General features: G+C 44.0%; 1 protein-coding gene across 4 annotated transcripts in view; it reads left to right on the top strand.

Annotated features, from left to right (window-relative positions):
• The window catches only part of FMNL2 (formin like 2), a 304,070-nt gene that overhangs the window by 184,406 nt on the left and 101,111 nt on the right, over positions 1-18,553 (top strand). For all 4 annotated transcript variants that reach the window (XM_079782217.1, XM_079782219.1, XM_079782218.1 and 1 more), the window contains exon 3: positions 17,412-17,492. In XM_079782217.1, coding sequence (XP_079638343.1) covers positions 17,412-17,492 — 81 coding nt within the window. The remainder of the gene's footprint in view (positions 1-17,411; positions 17,493-18,553) is intronic.

The following is an 18,553-nucleotide window of genomic DNA, read 5'->3' as shown; positions in this document are numbered from 1 at the left end:
AGACCCTGAGCTTTGCTGTTTGGCTTTGGAGTCTTGGCTGTTTTCCATCAGCTTAGGGTCAAAGCTGCATGTAGGGAGCTTCAGAGATCCTGGATGGACTTCCAAATCATTACAGCAGGTAGGGCTGTAGAGACCATGCATTTCAAGCCACTTTTTATTTTCCTTCTTAAAAGATTTTTTAAATTGATTTTTAGAGAGAGAGGGAGAGAAACGTCAATGGGACAGCAGAACATCAATTGGCTGCCTCCTGCATGCCCCCTACTGGGGATCTGGCCCGCATCCTGGTCATGTGCCCTGACCAGGAATCGAATGGTCAACCTCTCCGTGACTGGGCCTTAACCATACTTGTTACACTCGACCAACGAAGCCACACTGGGCTCCACTCTTTATTTTTCTACTTAAAAAGTTAACATGTGCTTTTGTCAAAACGAGAAACTGTATTAGAGCATGTGAAGTAACGTGTGAGTCCTTTTGCCTTTCCTATCTGTTCATGCATTCCCTTAATTTATTGGTGATGAAACTGAAGTTCAAGAGCATAAATGATTAGACCAATAAGCACCAAGGCCACCCTGGCCAGTGAGATCAATGAGAACACCTATTTCCGAACTCTTTCAGTTATTTCCTGTTACACAGGGACCTGGAAATACCATTGAAGCAAAAATTGTAGTAGATAAGAAGTAATCTCTGAGGCTTCATCCAAAGGCTTCTTGGGTGTTATTGGTTGGGGGCGTGGATTGGTTCATAACTGAATGACGAAGTAGAAGTGGTTAGTCCTAATTTCAGGACATTTTAAATGACTAACTCCTATGGGTGTAAAATCAAGTTCTGAAATATTATGGTGCCACACCTGAGCTGGGTTAGAAAGCTCCCTCTCTGTGGCTTTGCCGGTACGGATGGTAAGATTTATTTTGGGGGTGATGTGGCATGGCTTGATCTTGCCCCCTAATGGCTGGCTATTGTTTTGCATTGTAGCCTTAGTGAGAGATGGGGTCTCCCCCTTTCTTGACTTTATGGAATTATATGGGAGAAGGAGATACAAACCAAAACAAAAGGGAGAGGGAAGAGTTGGCTGGGAATCATACCCACCTGGACTCAGCTTCCTGTGTTAAGCACCTCGGGGAGATTGAATGTCAACCCTCAAAGCTCAGCATGTGTCCTGATCAGGAAAGGAGAGGCGCCTGCTGCCACTGTGCCAGAACTGAGTCAGGCCAGGGGCACTAAGATACTCCACTACGCCAAGATACTCCACTACACCAAGAGACTGCATTACAGCAAGAGTTGCTCTCTTGTCTTGGTCAACAACTGACCCAGCCTATTTGAATGTATTTAATTACTAAGAATACCATTATTTTGTAAACCCCTCACTTACATTTCCTAATACGATTTCTTCCAAAGGGCAAGAAAGTTACTTATTGGCTAACTTGTATCAAAAGTGAAGCCAACTTGCCACTAGAATAAAATTTTCTAAAAAAATTAAAGAGCTAACAAAGTCACTGACCATCTGAGATGCAAATCAGAACAACAATAGGTACCATCTCACACCTGTCAGAATGGCTATCATCAACAAATCAACAAATGACAAGGGCTGGAGAGGATGCAGAGAAAAAGGAACCCTCGTGCACTGCTGGTGGGAATGCAGACTGGTGTAGCCACTGTGGAAAACAGTATGGCGTTTCCTCAAAAAACTAAAAATGGAACTTCCATTTGACCCAGTAATCCCACTTCTAGGAATATATCCCAAGAAAAAAGAAATCAGAAAGGATATATGCACCCCTATGTTCATAGCAGCACAATTTACAATAGCTAAGATTTGGAAACAGCCTAAGTGCCCATCAGCAGATGAGTGGATTAAAAAACGGTGGTACATCTACACAATGGAATACTATGCTGCTATAAAAAAGAAGGAATTCTTACAATTTGCCACAGCATGGATGGAACTGGAGAGCATTATGCTAAGTGAAATAAGTTAGTCAGAGAAAGATAAATATCACATGATCTCACTCATTAGTGGAATATAATGAACAACATAAACTGATGAACAAAAATAGAAACAGAGTCATAGAAGTGTCAGACAGACTGTCCAACCTGTGAGGGAAGGCAGGGGGTGAAGGGGTAAGAGATCAACCAAAGTACTTGTATGCATGCATATGAGCAAAACCAGTGGACACAGATGGGGGTTGGGGGGAGCGAGAGGGCATATACTGGGGGGGGGGGGCAGCTGGGGGGAGATTAATGGAGGAAAAAGGAGATTTAATACTTTAAACAATAAAGAATTAAAAAAAATTAAAGAGCTAATATTGCTTTTTAAAATGTTTTTGTGAGCTAGTTAGAACCCTTCTCTGCTAGGTAAACAAATATTACTGGATACTGATAAAGAATTATTTCCTGTGGACCATCAGATTCTCCATAATGAGGACTCATCCTTGGAGCACAAGGGATAATCAATAAGTAGCGACATGTGCCCTAACTGGTTTGGCTCAGTGGATAGAGTGTCGGCCTGCGGACTGAAAGGTCCCATGTTCGATTCTGGTCAAGGGCATGTACCTTCGTTGCGGGCACATCCCCAGTAGGAGGTGTGCAGGAGGCAGCTGATCAATGTTTCTCTCTCATCGATGTTTCTAACTCTCTCTCTCTCCCTTCCTCTCTGTAAAAATATCAATAAAATATATTAAAAAAAATAAGTAGCGACATGGTGGAGGTGGGTGTGGTGGTGGGGAGCGGGGAGGCTGTAGCCTACTTCAGCGTTGGTGGCTGCCCTGTTAATTATTTGAGCCACCCTATGGACAGATAGCGATGCAGCAGCCCCTTCCTCTTGCCATACTCCCTCTCCCCAGGCTCCCAGACTCCAGACTTAATCTGCCTTCAGCCCCTGTCCTCAAGTTCCAGGCTTTGATTCTACATTTAGCCACAGTCACTTCATTCTGGCTTTCCCAGCTGTTGGGTTACCACACAGCCACCTCCCCTGCCCTCGCCCCCTTATTCAGCCAGTCTTCTGGCTAGCTGATATTTTTTACTCTAGTTAATATTGTTGGATGTTAAATAGTTTACATTTTTACTATGTTTCAATATTTCTTGTATGGTGAAACGCTATCTTCAAATCATTACGAGGTTTTTGAGATTTGTTTCATTCCTAACATAAATGTAATTATTTGTCTTTGTCCTATAACATAAAAAGTGTCAAAATAAGATGCCGATGTCTTTGTTAAGTAAAACACCAACAACTAAAATTACTGAGTGAAGGACACATCAGGGGTTACTTTCTAAAGTCCTAATCGGGGACCCAGGTGGGGCTTCGGTGTGCTCTGGGGTTGTCTCCAAGGACGAAAGAACACGCAGGCGCACACCTGCAGAGTTTCTGGGCCAGGCTTGGAAGCAGTGTGCATCACCAGCAGTCTCACTCCTGGGCTAGACCTGCAGAGGGGGATGAGAAGCATAGGCTAGCCGAATGCACACACAGAGAAGAAAATGTTGCTTAACAATTTTGATAATTGCATTTGTTTTAGGTTCTATTCAGTATCACAACTGGCTTTTACTTATGTATTCGTTAATTTACTTGTTGAATAAGCAATTAGTTGTACAGGCAGGGGAAAACCAAGAGGGCAGTGAGATGGCATGGATCTGAGTTTCCCCAGAACTCACTGGGGAGGCGGGAAAAGACTCTAAATGGTTGCTAGCACCAGTTTGTCCTGAGTTCCAGCAGTGTGCCAGGCAGGAATTGGCGGTGGGGCATGTACTTTTGCCAAAATAAAACACAAACACGAGATTTTGTCTCCGGGTTGTGTTCTGACTTGATATTTTTTTAAGAGACCGTCTTCCTTTTCTTGAAGTCTTCAAATCTGAGGGAAGGTATTGCGTTAGTTCCTGGTACATGAAAAAGAAGGCAAGTTTTCCTTCCTCCCATCCCCCTCCCCGAAAGCGGTTTCCCTTCCATTAGGACTCACTCAGGGTTTCTTGATTCCTTGATTCTAAATCCCCGGAGAAGCAGGTGGCAATCCTGCGTGTCGAGCTTCCTCACGTGTAGTATCTCTGGAGTCACAGAAAATGGAGTCTGAACCCAGAAGCGGGCACACACATTTCCTCTTCCGAGGTTCCCTTTGTCATCCAGTTTTTACAGCAGGAAGAAAAGGTGCTGGCCTACCTCCCAGGGATTGAGAGGGGGGTGGGAAAAGGGGAGAAAGGTAACCTAGAGGAAGGGGGAATTACTTCTTTAATACTAACCCTCTTTGTCAGCTTGATATAAATGCTCCGTCAGAGCCAGAAGACCAGGGCTGAGTCTGATTCGAAGCTTTCAGGTTATCTTCTGCCAAATGCACACCACGTTACCTGCCTTCCTGCCTGGCAAGTCAAATAGAATTAGAGAGCTCTGCCCCGCCCCCAGGTGAAACCACTTGACTTCCTCAGCTGGCGTAAATGACCCCCTTATGTTATATGACCATCTTTTGTGAACTTGGGAACATATTACAGGAAATGAAGAATCTTATAGGCAACGTAATGCCTATTGGCTAGACTGAGGTTGACCTTTGACACTACCTTTTAGAAAATAATTTAAGTGATTTATTAAGGTGCTTTAGCCAAGAATGTGTGCTAGGTAATACAAATACTACTTTACATTGTTTTAACCCTTGGACATTTAACTTTGAGTCTTTGCTGTGGAAGGCTGTTTTTGTTTAATTTTCATAAAATAGAAAAGCAGCTTTTTGGAAGTTTTCCAAGCAAGTGGTTGAGCTGGCACTGACAATTTCTGTGTTTTAAAATGTACCGCAGTGGTTTGGAAACTTTTTTAAAAAAAATTGTCAGTGTATGACCTGGATCACCGTGTCATTGTGGCTCTTTTCATTAACCCATTCATCATTGAAAGTATTTCCTGAGTGCACACGCTGAAGAGTGATGTGCTAGCTCTGGCCAGCTCAATTGGTTGGGTGTGGTTCGGTTCCTTGTCAGGGCACATGCACAGGTTGCAGACTCAGCCCCGGTAGGTAGGGGGTGTGCAGGAAGTACTGGATGTTTCTCTTTCTCTCTTCCTTGCCTTTCCTCTCTTTATCAATAAAATAAAAATTCTTTAGAAAAGAAGAGTGATGTGCTATGACTGTAGTGCTTCAGAAAACATAACGCTGAATCTTTCGAAAGAAGATACTGAAAAAAGAATAAGACATCATCTCAAAAGAAAATTCTGCAGAGACAGTGTACAACTGGGAGCTTCCAGTCCACGTATTCTCCCCTACTTACACAGAGCATTGAATGTAGGTCTTGATGAACTTGCAAGTAAAATGTTCTAAAGGAGGTTATTTTCTGAAGCCATTGAAGAAATGAAGGTGCCCGTGGTCTTTATCTCTGTAGTAAAATAGCATTTTGAGTTCACTTAAAGAGCAGAACTATAAATTGGTTTGGATTTCTAATTAGAGTGTAGGTGTTGGGGGTGAAGGGAGAGAGGAGGAAAGTGAATTAGAAATATGCTTTGGGTTTGTAAGAAATATACAGGGGCAGAGACTGAATGGTCTCCATTAACATGGTGGATACTAGCTGTTTGGACAAGAGCGTGCCTGGCAGACAAGGTACTTGAAGTACTCTCGTTAGGCAGCTAGACGTTTGTTTATCCTTCTTGCCACTGCTAATGCTCTTCCCAGGAAATAGACACAACCGCTCAGCTGCTGATGGATGTGCTCATATTCTCAGATACAACTTCTCAAGTGCATCGAAAACCCTATAAAATAAGCACTCGTCATAGTTTGGGTACCAGGCTTATATATCTCTGTTGCAGCAAGGAGATGTCCTCAGCAATGACCATTTTCAAAGGAGCTGCTTCCCCCTCCCTTCTCAGCCCATTCTCGTCAGGTATTGTGTAGAACTTGATTTAAGGAGTCATTTTGACCATTTGGGTTGACAGATTGAAACTGTCATTGGCTTAATCTTGTGATCTGAAGATGAAAAAAAAAGACAGGAGGCTGCTTAGAAGAGGTGTGTGCTTGTGTATTTATTATGTTAAATTTGAAACTATGGAAGATCTAAGCAGAAATCATAAAATACCCAACTGGCGCTGGGTTTAAGGTTTAGGTTTTCAGGTTGTTAGCACACCCTGCTTTTGTTTCTATGTTTTAGAAGGTGACCATTTATACATCTAGGAAACTGGGATGGGTGTTGAGTTGGGGGAAGTAGGGAGGATTGAATGAAGATGGTGGATTAAGCAAATCCCATGAAATAGTAGTGAAGATGCAGTAATTTGCATTTCCCTAATGATGTTGGGCATCTTTTTATGTGCTGGTTTGTCATTTGTGGATCTGCATTGTTGAAGGATTTAGTCAATTTTTAAAAGTTGGTTTGTTTATCTTACTGAACTGTGGAATTTAAAATATATATTCTGGATACAAGTCTTTATCAGATGTATATTTTGCACATATTTTCTCCTATTTCATATTTTGCCTTTCATATAACAATGCCTTTCAAAGAACAAAGTTTTTCCGATGAAGTTTAATTTAGTTTATCTTTTATTTTTTTAAATGGTTCATGCATTTTTGTGACCTAACAAATCTTTGTCCAACCTCAGGTCACAGGATTATCTCCTATGCTTTCTTCTAGAAACTTGATGATTTTGTTTCTTATGTTAAAGTATGTTGTCTATTTTGGCAAAGGGGTGTGAAGTAAGGCTGGGAATTCACTGTTTTCCCCTCATATCTTTATCCAGCTGTTTCAGGCATTTGTTGAATAGACTGTTCTTTTTTCATGAACTACCTTAGTACCTGGAAAACACAAATTGTGTGGGCCTATGTTTGTACTCTCTCCTGCTCCACTGATCTTTTATTTCTCTCCTTTTGTCATATAGCACTGTCTTAAATAAAGATAGTGTGACCATTCTTCTTTCTTCTGTAAAATTACTCTTGCTATTCTAAATTTTTTTTTTGCATTTTTATATGAATTTTAGAATCAGCTTGTCAATTTTTAAGAAAAAGTCTCCTGGATTTCGATTGAAGTTGCATTGACTCTTTAGATCAATTTCAGGAACACGGACATCCTAGCAATATTGACTCCTCTGATCTGTGAACATGGCCTCTTTATTTATTTAGGGCTTTAATATCTAGCCTGGAGTGTTTAGTAGCTTCCCAGTGGGTAGGTCTTGCACATATTTTGTTAAGTTTATTCCTAAGTTTTTCATTATTTTTAGTGCTATGTTAAATGATATAAAAAAGTTTCCAATGGTTTGTTCCTAGAGAAATACTGTTTTTGAATGACTCCCAGCACTTCATCAATCCCCTTATGGAAAACTGTGTGGTTTATGTTGTATCACTGCATTTTCAAAACCAAGTTATACCGTTAAACACCATCTTAATGGTTTCTGTACTGTAAACAGCACCATAAGTGTTGAAGTTGAGAATTCTGAGCTTGGTTCTCATGTTTACGTCTGTGTCGAAAGCATGTGGTAAGGGTATGGTTAAGATTGATAACTTCCCCCTGTTCTCAGTCCTTATGTTCTCTTCATAAAGATGCTTTCTTTATATGACTAGGCACTTGTTGACTTTAGTGGAAGGCATCTACCTTCTCTACCTCTTCCCATGTTCCCTGACATACATTATGCTCTTCACAAATATTAGCGTTCATTCAGTTCAAGCAAGCATGTATGGAAATTCTGAAAATTATACCTGTGTATTTTTATAATTGGGGGCAAATGAAGTTTCAGAGACTCTAGTTAATATAATTGTCAGAAAAACAATCAAAATAAGAGCTTGCCATTCTTTCAAATTCTACAGTGATTGAAAAATATTATAGCTCTTATCTAAATCTTGAACTATCTAATGGTTTCTACAAGAAATCTAAGGCTTATTCTGTCTTTTTGTTTGTTTGTTTCTGCCTTGATCAGGATTAGAACTTGCTTATTTTTCTTTTCCTCCTCCATGTTTTGTTTTTATGATGCTTGGTTAGCTCAGGAGACTTTAAAGATCTTTCGAAGTGTGTTATTCTTGTTTGGGAGGCATCCTTAAGTAAGATTTCTGGAATTGTAATAAAAATGGGAGAAAGGGTTTCATATTCCCATTTTTCTTGTGAAGAAACAACAAGGGGTATGTTTGTTTATACCCCTTGCATTTTTACAGGAACAGTACCCCCCAGAGATTTTACACAATTTTCCTGAAAGCATAGACTGTAACTGTGATTTTATAATGTAAGTCTGTATCTTTAAATGTAACTGAAAATCTTGTTAAGTCTTTGCTTATGAAGGATATGCATGCTCTCTTTGTAGATTGAGCAAAGAGAGGGGATTTACGTGTCCACAGTAGGAAGTACAATCAGAAGCTTTAATGGACAGAAGACCTACTTGGGGAATTTAAGAGAATGCAGACTCTTGAGTACTTGATGACTTGGGTCAGGAGAATTTTTGCCCATTTAGCAAGCAACCTCAGTTGCTTTAGATGCAGGCCTTTGGTCATGGTATTTTAAGAAATGCCAGTCTAAATGAAGGGAAAGCTTTAGCTTTTGAAGAGGGAAAATAGATTTGAAGATTATCAGAAGGCTTTTCCAGTATAAATCTGACCTTCCATCACTCTATACAGCTCTTTGGTCCTCATCCTACCTAATCCTATGTAATAAAGAGGGAATATGCTAATTGACCCTCATGCCATTGCAAAAATGGCGGCGCCCACAGCCAATAAGGAGGGAATATGCTAATTGACTGCCCCGCCCTCAAAGATGGCAGTGCCCACAGCCACAAGATGGCGGCGCTCAGTCCCCTCAGCCCCGCTGGGGCACCTGCTTCCGGAGTCCCCCAGTTCCCCGGTCCCCTCAGCCCCCTAGCCACCCAGGGTCAGCCCGAGGCACAGGCAAGCCTTGGATGGCAGCTGCCCAGCCGCCCAGGGCCACCCGAGGCTCAGGTAAACAGGGCCGGCTGAGGCTTGCGCTGTCGGCAGTGGCAGCAGCAGAGGTGTGATGGGAGCGCCCCCTTCCCCTGATCGCCGGGTTGCCTCGTGCCCCTGAGGGCTCCCGGACTGTGAGAGGGGGCAGGCTGGGCTGAGGGACTCCCCTTCCAGTGCATGAATTTTCATGCACCGGGCCTCTAGTTAACAATAACAACTGTACTTACTGAACATTGCTCCATGTCAAGTAGTCACAGATCTGTCTTTTCTTAGGACAACATAAGATAACAGACAAACTTTATTAGTATGACCTCCTTCACACAAATGCAACAAATTCAGTTACCATGCTTTTTAAGTTGTGAGAAGGATGAACTATCAATAGGATTAAAGGAGTCCAATTCATATCACATATTAGAGAGTGAATTATCAGAAGTTATGATTAGGAAAGACCCGTTGAACTAGAAGAAACTTTTGCTAGTCTAAATAAAGGCAATTATTTGGAAAACTCTCATCAAAAGTTATTTTCAGTCTGCGAGCTGTAATGGAACACTTGGAAAGTTGTCCTCTCTTCTCGGTCTAGGAAAATGATTTCATATTCAGAGCTGAAGAATGCTTCAAGGCGCTCCAAGAAACTATGGCTGTGGAATGAATCTGACATGCTGATTTTTCAAGTCTAGTCTAGTGCAGAAATGGCCAACTTGTAAAGCTGGGAATGAAGAAAGGAGAGTGATGCAGTATTACCCATATGTTCTTTCACTATTCAAAACTCCTTATTGGCTCCCTGTCCTACGCAATAGCCTATTATTTGACGTCTGCCATTGTCCTTTCCCAGTTACCATTTAGATCCTTTGTGCCATTAACTTTCATAGACTTTATTACTGGGACACAGCTAACCCCCTTGAAGATCCTAGCACATGCCCCATGCTTTTCTACTTTTGTTCCCATGTGCCCCCATCTGGAAAACTCTTCTGTCTCCTGCCTCTCACACGGTCCCAGGATATCTACTAGTAAATGCTGCCTGTCCTTCAAAACTCAGTTCCAAAGCTACTTTCTCCAGGGATGTTTCTTTGATCATCTCAGTTGGAAAGAGCCTTACCTTTCTTTGAACTTCCAGAGGATCGCATATGGTTCTGATCACATTCTACTTTGTATTACAGCAATGTCTGCTATATCTCAGAGATGAGATTTAATGTTTTGGAGTTGAATTTGTTTCATTTTGTGCTTTTTATAGAGCGTCTTGCATAATGTGTTCTGGATGAGTATAAGAATAAAAAGACTTTTTTTTTTTTTTTTTACCTTGGTATTTTTCACGTGGGTGCCTTAGAAACAGGAGACTTAAATGTGATAGCAAGATTTAAAGTGCTCAGGGACAGGGACTTACTTAGCAAAATGTTTCATCCAATAATAACCACAGGGACCCTTCTAAATAAGATCACAGCTGGCACTCGCTGCCTCTGGTAGTTGTCAGACAAAATTAGAATCCCATCTGAACTTGCTTTCCTTGCTATCTATTGTCGTAAGTAGGTAGAGTCTTAATACTTTTCCCACGTTTTCTCTAAATTGTCCTCATACTTTCCATAGGTGGGGCATTTTGGTGGCCTCTCTGAAGCGTCAGAGTGTTTTGAGGGGAGAGGGGCATGGAATATGCATTCTCTTGGGACTTGGGTTCTCTCCATTTTTGAAGGGGGCGGGGAATCTAGATCTGTTTGTGTGAAATTTTTTTCTATTTGTAGAAATGGTTAGTTTTGTGAGGGCTGAGATGTCATGGCTTCCCTTAGGCCCTCCTGCTGAGGAGCCCTGATTCTGGTCTTGGCACCTCCTCCCAGCGCACTATTCTTGGCCTCTGCTCTTCCGTATAAACCACTTCTGTCTGTATGCAATCTTAATGCCTCTTTGTCATTTCTTCTCCCTGGTACTCAGGTCACCATTTCCCATTTTAGAGGGTAAACTCCTTGAGGACATGGATGATTCCAGTTAACATAGCTCTGAAGAGCTTTTAGGACCAAGTTTATATCCTGTGAAGTAGAACTCACTAATGGCAGTGTTACTGGTTGTGATTGTGGCTTTTACTCAGCCTTGGAAAAGGAAGCCCAGCTACTTTCAACTTCTAGGAGGAAAAATCACTCAAGTGTAGTGTGAGCTTATTCAAACCCTTTGAATTTTTCACTATCTAAGGTGAATTATTACAGGATCAAAATAACAAAACATTAATAATGGCATCACAACGGTGACATCCAATTTATCCCTAGGAGTGCTTGAGCAATTCTGCAATGGAGCCAGGGACCCTGCGGCCAGCCCAGACTGGGAGAGAAACTCAAGTGAGTTTGTCCCCCACGAGCCATCCATTTCCCAGAGACTTCCTTATTTTCAGGTGTTTCGCTATCATTTCTCTTCAACCTAAGATTATTAAGGTATAAGATAAATTTAGCGAAATTCTGTTTGATTTTGGTGCTGCTTATCCAAACATAACTTATAGAATGGAAATGCTTATACTATGTTTGGTGTAAGTCCAGCTAACATCAAATTAGCCTCAATTAAGTAATTTCTCATGTAATTATACACATGGGTAGAGAAACTGCAAAGGATTAGAAACGTTTTGTTAGGTGAGTGGAGTGTCCGATCCCAATTCTTTATGCAGAAAGGGTTTTATTAGATTTAGGTGGAGAAAGGGGGGCATGGAGGGAAGGAGGCCCCAAAGACACGGTGCAGCTGGGTTGGAAAGAACTGCCAGCCTGTGTCTAATAGAAGAGGCCGTGTTGTAGCATTGCCGTTGATTAATTTCCTTTATGGTGACTTTGCCTAATTAAGTTAGTATACTCCTGTCACAGCCCCTTCTGCTAGTTCCTTTAAGAATGGCCTGGGGTCCTGGCTGGTGTGGCTTCGTTGTTGGGCTTGGTACCCTGCACCCATAGGTTGACTGGTTCAGTTCCCAGTCAAGGCACATGCCCAGGTTTCAGGCTTGATCCCCAATAGGGGGCGTGCAGGAGGCAGCCTATCGAAGTTTCTTTCTCTCCCTCTTCCTTCCTCTCTCTAAAATCAATAAAAATATATTTATTTTAAAAAGCACACACAGAATGGCCTGAATTTTTGTTTTTGTGTCCTTCTCCCCCCCCCCCCCCCCCCCCCCCCACCCCCGCCCGCCAGACAAACTCTTATAAAAATCCTCTTTAAGCAAACAAAAAAAGAATGGCCTGGTTTTCCATCTCGGGTCGTGGTAGACTTGAACCTTAGTCATTAAGTGGAGTCCAGTCAGTGCTTTGTCTTTTCCTTATCTGCAGGCCATGCCTGTGTTTAGGCTGCCTAACCTTCCCCATGGCTGGTGGGAGGGGGGGGGGGGGGGGGCGGGGCGCACAAGCCTTAGCAGATTGAGTTAATGAGAAATGCATAATAATGAGAGGCACTAGGCAGTTTCAGAGCCATTGGAAGTACAACACATGCTTATCAGCAGATGTTCTTTAGCTATGACATGAGTTTGGCTGGCTTACTTCTAGCACAGGACCCGCTGGCTATATGCTCCGTACAGTGTTTACAATCTCTTTGCGTACTTTTAAGCTTTAAAAGTACTTTTTACCCTTAATTTATGAGAGAGGTGACTTGTATATGACATTTAAAAGAAGTTTAATTCTTTGAACATTATTAAAGACTAACTGTGTGCCAAATATTTGTCTACATAAGGGAACTCAAAGAAGAAAACATGTTTCTGCCCTTTTAAAAACGGCATCAGAAGCAAGATGAGCACACTTATTCCAGTGTGGTGAAAAGAGCAAGGATCAGAGACTCAGAAAACCTGAGTTTGAATCCTTGCTGTGTGTCCCCATGTCTGATTGAAGGCAGTCATTTAATTTCTGAGCCTCAGTCCCGCCATCTGTACAGTGGGATTAATCTTGACGACACCTGGGAGGCTTGTGCAAGCCTAGATGTATTATTAAAAGACTAGAGGCCCGGTGCATGAAATTTGTGCATGGGTGGGGTCCCTAGGCCTGGCTGGCGATCAGGGCCGATCAGGGCCAGGCTGATCAGGGCTGGGCCGGAGAGGAAGCTATGGTCGCCAGGCTGGGCGCAGAAGGAACGGATGCCAACACTAATGCTGGCTGGGGGGACGGACGGGGCACGGGAGGTTGGCCCTTGGCCCCCCTGGGAAAGGGGCCATATCCACTGCCACCCACCCCCGGTTCCCTGTCCCAGCCTGGGAAGGGACTGTAGGGGGTTGGCCAGCTGGGGGAGTTTGGCTGTGGGAGTGCATTGACCACCAGGGAGCAGCTCCTGTGTTGAGTATCTGCCCCCTGGTGGTCAGTACGTGTCATAGCAACCAGTTGTTTTGGTTGCTTAGGTTTTTTATATATACTAGAGGCCCGGTGCACGAAATTCGTGCACGGAGGGGGGGTTGTCCCTCAGCCCAGCCTGTACCCTCGCCAATATGGGACCCCTCAAGGGATGTCCGACTGCCCGTTTGGGCCCGATCCCACCAGTGGGATCGGGCCCAAACGGGCAGTCGGACATCCCTCTCACAATCCAGGACTGCTGGCTCCCAACTGCTTGCCTGCCTGCCTTCCTGATTGCCCCTAACCGCTTCTGCCTGCCAGCCTGATCACCCCCTAACCACTCCGCTGCCAGCCTGATTGATGCTTAACTGCTCCCCTGCCAGCCTGTTTGCCCCCAACTTCCCTCCTCTGCCAGCCTGGTCACCCCTAACTGCCCTCCCCTGCAGGGTTGATCACCTCCAGTTGCCCTCCCTTGCAAGCCTGGTCCCTCTCAACTGCCCTCCCTTGCAGGCCGGGTGCCTCCCAACTGCCCTCCCCTGCTGGCCATCTTGTAGTGGCCATCTTGTGTCCACATGGGGGCAGGATCTTTGACCACATAGGTGCAGCTATATTGTGTGTTGCAGTGATGATCAATCTATATATTACTCTTTTATTAGATAAGATAGAGGCCTGGTGCACGGGTGGGGGCCAGCTGGTTTGCCCTGAAGGGTGTCCCGGATCAGGGTGGGGTTCTCTTGGGGCGTGGGGTGGCCTGAGCGAGGGGCCTGTGCTGGTTTGCAGGCGGGCCACGCCCCCTGGCAACCTAAGTGGAGGCCCTGGTATCTGGGATTTATTTTCCTTCTACAATTGAAACTTTGTAGCCTGGAGCAGAGCCAAGCCTGCTGTTCCCCCCGGGGCGGCAGCCATCTCTGTGGCAGTTAATTCACCTTCTACAGTTGAAACTTTGTTGCCTTAAGCGGGTAGGCCCGGCCAGGGTGTGCTTTAAAGCTTTGCTTCCCCTGTTGCCGCCGGCAACCCTGGCCTGCTCTCTCAAGCTCCATTCTGTTGCCATTTGTTTGAATTTGTTTACCTTCTATAATTGAAACTTTGTAGCTTGAGTGGAGGCTTAGGCCTGCAACAGCTATGGAAAGCTTGGCTTCCTCTGTTACCTGGGAAACCTTGCTCTCTGTGGCTGTAGCCATCTTGGTTTGGGTTAATTTGCATACTCGCCCTGATTGGCTGGCGGGCGTGGCTTGGCTGGTGGGCGTGGCTTATGTAGCAGAGTGATGGTTAATTTGCATATTACCATTTTATTAGAGAAGATATTTGCAGGACCAATAAAAGTATATACAGGGGTGGGCAAAAGTAGGTTTATAGTTGTAATACCAATAAATACAATAAATAGTAAGTAATAATACAAGAGTAAACTGTGTTTCACCTACTCACAGCTGTAAACCTACTTTTGCTTACACCTGGAGTTGAGAAAGCCTTTCTGGGACACCCCAGTCTTAAACAAAAAGTGGAGAAAGTTGCACTTATTGACTATCAAAAATGGGATTCACTAACTGAGTGAATGCCAATGTTTTATGTGCTACTCAACCATATCTATCTATCTATCTATCTATCTATCTATCTATCTATCTATCTATAATCCTCATGTGAGTATATGTTGAGAGAGAGAGAAAGAGAGAGAGAGAGAGAGAGAGAGAGAGAGAGAGAGAGAGACATGAAAGAGAACCATCCACTGGTTGCCTTCCATACACGCCCAACTGGGGATTGAACCCGAAACCTGGGTATGTGCCCTGACCAGGAATCAAACCCACAACCTTTTGGCACCTTTTGGCGTATGGGATGATGCTCCAACCGGCTGAGCCACTTGGCCAGGGCAACCAGATTTTATTTTTAAAGGAATACATATGGCTTTTCTGGTGTGGAGACTTTGCCTAAAAGAACATAAATTAGAAATCTATCAGCAATTGTCCACAGATTCATATTTCAAGTCCTCAAGCAGATACTTCATTAGCCAGAGTTAGAATTCCTTGAGGTTATGTTAGGGGCCTTATATTTGGAAGCAATTGGTTGCTATAGCAGAAGGGAGCACGGGTTTGCATTGTCATAGGATTTTTAACAATTTGAATGATTGGATTGGATTGTTAAAAAGCATAAGTTTTATTCTATCTAGTATATCTCTGGCATCAGCTGTGGTTACACGCAAGGTTGGAAATAGTAACTAGGTAGCTGTCAGCCCCCTTTTCAGGTCGGAGCTTTTTGTGATTATTGAGCCTTCAGCTGGGCTGCTGCGGAAACCCCAGGGCGGTTGGATTCCCTCTGATTCCTTACCTAAGTGATGGTGGTTTTAAATTAATAAAAAGGACTACACAGACCCATGATGACACTCGAGATGTTTCTCCTGGTAGAAAATTTGGGGGAATAATTAGGAACAGTATGCTGGTCTTTTTATGTTAACAGCTTTGTTGCGATATAGTTGATATACTATAACATTCACCCTGATCATTTTTTCAATAAAGGGGAAATATTGATAGGTGTCTCACGATAAGCTACTTCCTTCTATTTTAAAGCATAATTAAAAATATATACTTTCACTAGTAAGATTACTTTTTGGTAATAGTAAGATGATCTTGAGCATTTCTGAATCTTAAGCGAGCAAGACTTGAGTGGACTGGGAAGAGTATTGTGGTTCCCTGTGTTGGAGAAAGAGAATTCACATGGGTTACACAAATGCTTAAACATGCTGGCCAGTGTCAGTGTTGGGAAATACTAAAACATTCCATTGAGGTGTATGCAATAATCAGGTTTAAGATAATTACTAGGAAAAACATCTTTTGGGGTGTAGGTAGGGTAGAACCTGATAAGAATTGTCCTGCTTTCATGATGAATCTTTGTTTTTTTCTACTTAGAGCTGATTACACTATTTAAACTTTTGTGTGTGTGTATCAAGTATAGCATATGTACAGAAAAGGTTGTGAAACCCAAGAACAGCATAACAAGTAGGATGAAGCCAGCACCCATGTACTACTTGGGTCAGGAAATAGAACATTGCTAACCTCTCAAGGAATACTTCATATTTCCCTTTCCCCACCGTAGTCCTCCAGCTAGTCATATCTCTCTCTCTCTCTCTCTCTCTCTCTCGCTCTCTCTCGCTCTCTCTCGCTCTCTCTCGCTCTCTTTCTCTCTCCCCTTACCTCCCTCCCTCTCTCCCTCCTCCCCTTCCTCCCCCCTCCCTCTCTCTCTCTTACACACACACACACACACACACACACACACACACACACACGGACATAAATAAAACCATTAAATATTATTTAATTTTGCCTGTTTTGTGTAAATCTGTAATAAATGAAGTCACGTGTTCTTTTTGTCTTAACGTCAGCTTTATAGGACCCATCTGTGTAGGAGCATGCAGTGCATGCTGTGCAGTTATTCATTTTCATTGTGATAGTCGGTTGAATGAACATAGTATAAGTATTTATATCCACCCACTTTATAGTTTGTGGGCATTTGGGTTCTACCCAGTGTTTTACTACTGCTTATTATGCTGCTTTGGACCTTATAGTCTATAAAATCCAATACACATGGGCATGAGTTTCTCAAAGTGTAGTCCCTCCATCCACGGCATCAGCATAAAACTTGCTAGAATGCAGATTCCGGGGCTCCACGTCAGGTCTGTATTAAAATAGCGTGTATATAAAATATGCTTATTTCAATGATTGTGGTTTTGCTTAAACTGTTTTTGGGTCTTCTAGTTTGGGCTGCCTTGGGAGCCCATTAGCGATCACACCCATGGGTGTGCATACACACAAATGCACGCTCACTCCAGTCTCTTAGCAATAGACTCTTTACTCAATTTTTGAAACAGAGAGGTTTTATCGCGTTTGAGTCCAATTTTGGTTGTTTTTTTTCCTAAAGAATTAATATTCAAAAAAGATTTGCTAACATTAAAGATTTCCAAAGAACATGCAGCAGACTGAGGACCTGCTGGAAGAGCACGTGGTTACAGGTTGGGCAGAACATTATTCCCGGGATGAGAGCTGCAGAGAAAGCAGGAGAGACTAGAGGAGGGTAGTGTGGCTTCAAATCCGTTTGTGCCACTGACAGCTGCCTTACCTTAGGGAAGGGCCGAATTGCTCTGAGCCTCAGTTTCCTCCTTTGCAGAGAGGATACCATCCTTAGAACACAGTGGTTATTTGCAGGGCCGCGTCTGTTCTGTGGGTGCCTTTCAGCCTTGGATCAGCATGTGAATCCGTTTGAACATGGCTGGTTGTCATGCCTTCATACATGTGATATTTCTACTTTATTTTTGTGCGTCCTGCAGGAGCGGTTCCAGGTGAAGAATCCTCCCCACACATACATTCAGAAGCTCAAAGGCTATCTGGACCCAGCTGTAACCAGGAAGGTAAGAGGGGTTTATTTCCACTCTTAGCTCCCGCGTCCCCACGAGCAAGCAGGATCCTCTGCGCGGGGGAGACCTTCCTTCCTCTGCGCTGTAGCCTGTGCCGGGGCCTCCAGGAAGACAGTCTGGAGACGAACATGAGAAGACAAAGGGGGAAGCTGTCCTTCTCACGTGAGGGTGTGTTTAAACGTGCCTTCCTGAGAGGGGAGGCCCTTCCCTCGGATGGCCACTGAGGCACTGCCACGTGCAATGACACAGGCGGCGAGTGCAGCGCAGAGGTGTGGGGGCCCCAGGAAAGCAGGCCCAGCAGCGGCCGGCGTGTCTTTCGTGTCTGGGTGCGTTTCCAGAGACCTGGAAAAATCGCCGGGCTTTGTCATCCCAGCTGCGCGCTCACCTCCTGTGTGGATGCTTTTAGCAGCTTCCCCGCCCCGGCCCTGCCCCGGGCCCCGGGAAGGTGAGGAGAGAATAAGCTCACTCCCTTCTCGACAGACGCTCCCCTTTTACAAACAAGCCCTGCTTTGTGCAGCCGCACCATTGGTTTGCACTGCTGCCTCGTGGTCAGGCACGCAGCCTGGCACAGCCCTGCGGGCCTCGGGCGGGCCTGGGAGGTCTCGGGGCAGAGCTGTCCCTGCTAAGATGGGTAAAGGGCTCTTCTGCAGCGAGCGCTTGTTTTTCGGTTGACCTAGCACAACTCCTGCTTTCAAGGCTGCAAGGAAAATATCTGGAGCTGAATCCCCCCTGTTGTTTCCGCGTGTGACCCGTGAGAGAAGAAAGGCACACGTTTCCTAGTTAGCCACTGTTTCCAGGGCCCTTGGCTCTTGTATTTAAAAAACCTCCTTTTTCTTTATTCTTTTGCTTTCACTCACCCCCCCCCCCCCCCCCGCTGCCCCCTTTCAAAAAAAAAAAAAAGCTAAGCAAAGGAAAACAGCTATTATTTCCTCTTGGAAGTTCATGGTTAACATGCAGGCAAGCGGAAATCACATCTCCACATGATGATGAAATGGATGTAGACCTGTGCTGTCTGCTAGACGCCATATGGACTTCAATGACACAGCCTCGTCTTC

The sequence above is a fragment of the Cnephaeus nilssonii genome, assembly GCF_951640355.1.
Source record: "Cnephaeus nilssonii genome assembly, chromosome: 10".
Lineage (NCBI taxonomy): Eukaryota > Metazoa > Chordata > Mammalia > Chiroptera > Vespertilionidae > Cnephaeus > Cnephaeus nilssonii.
Note: the sequence above shows the minus strand (reverse complement) of the source record. Positions and strands in the feature narration are given on the sequence as shown.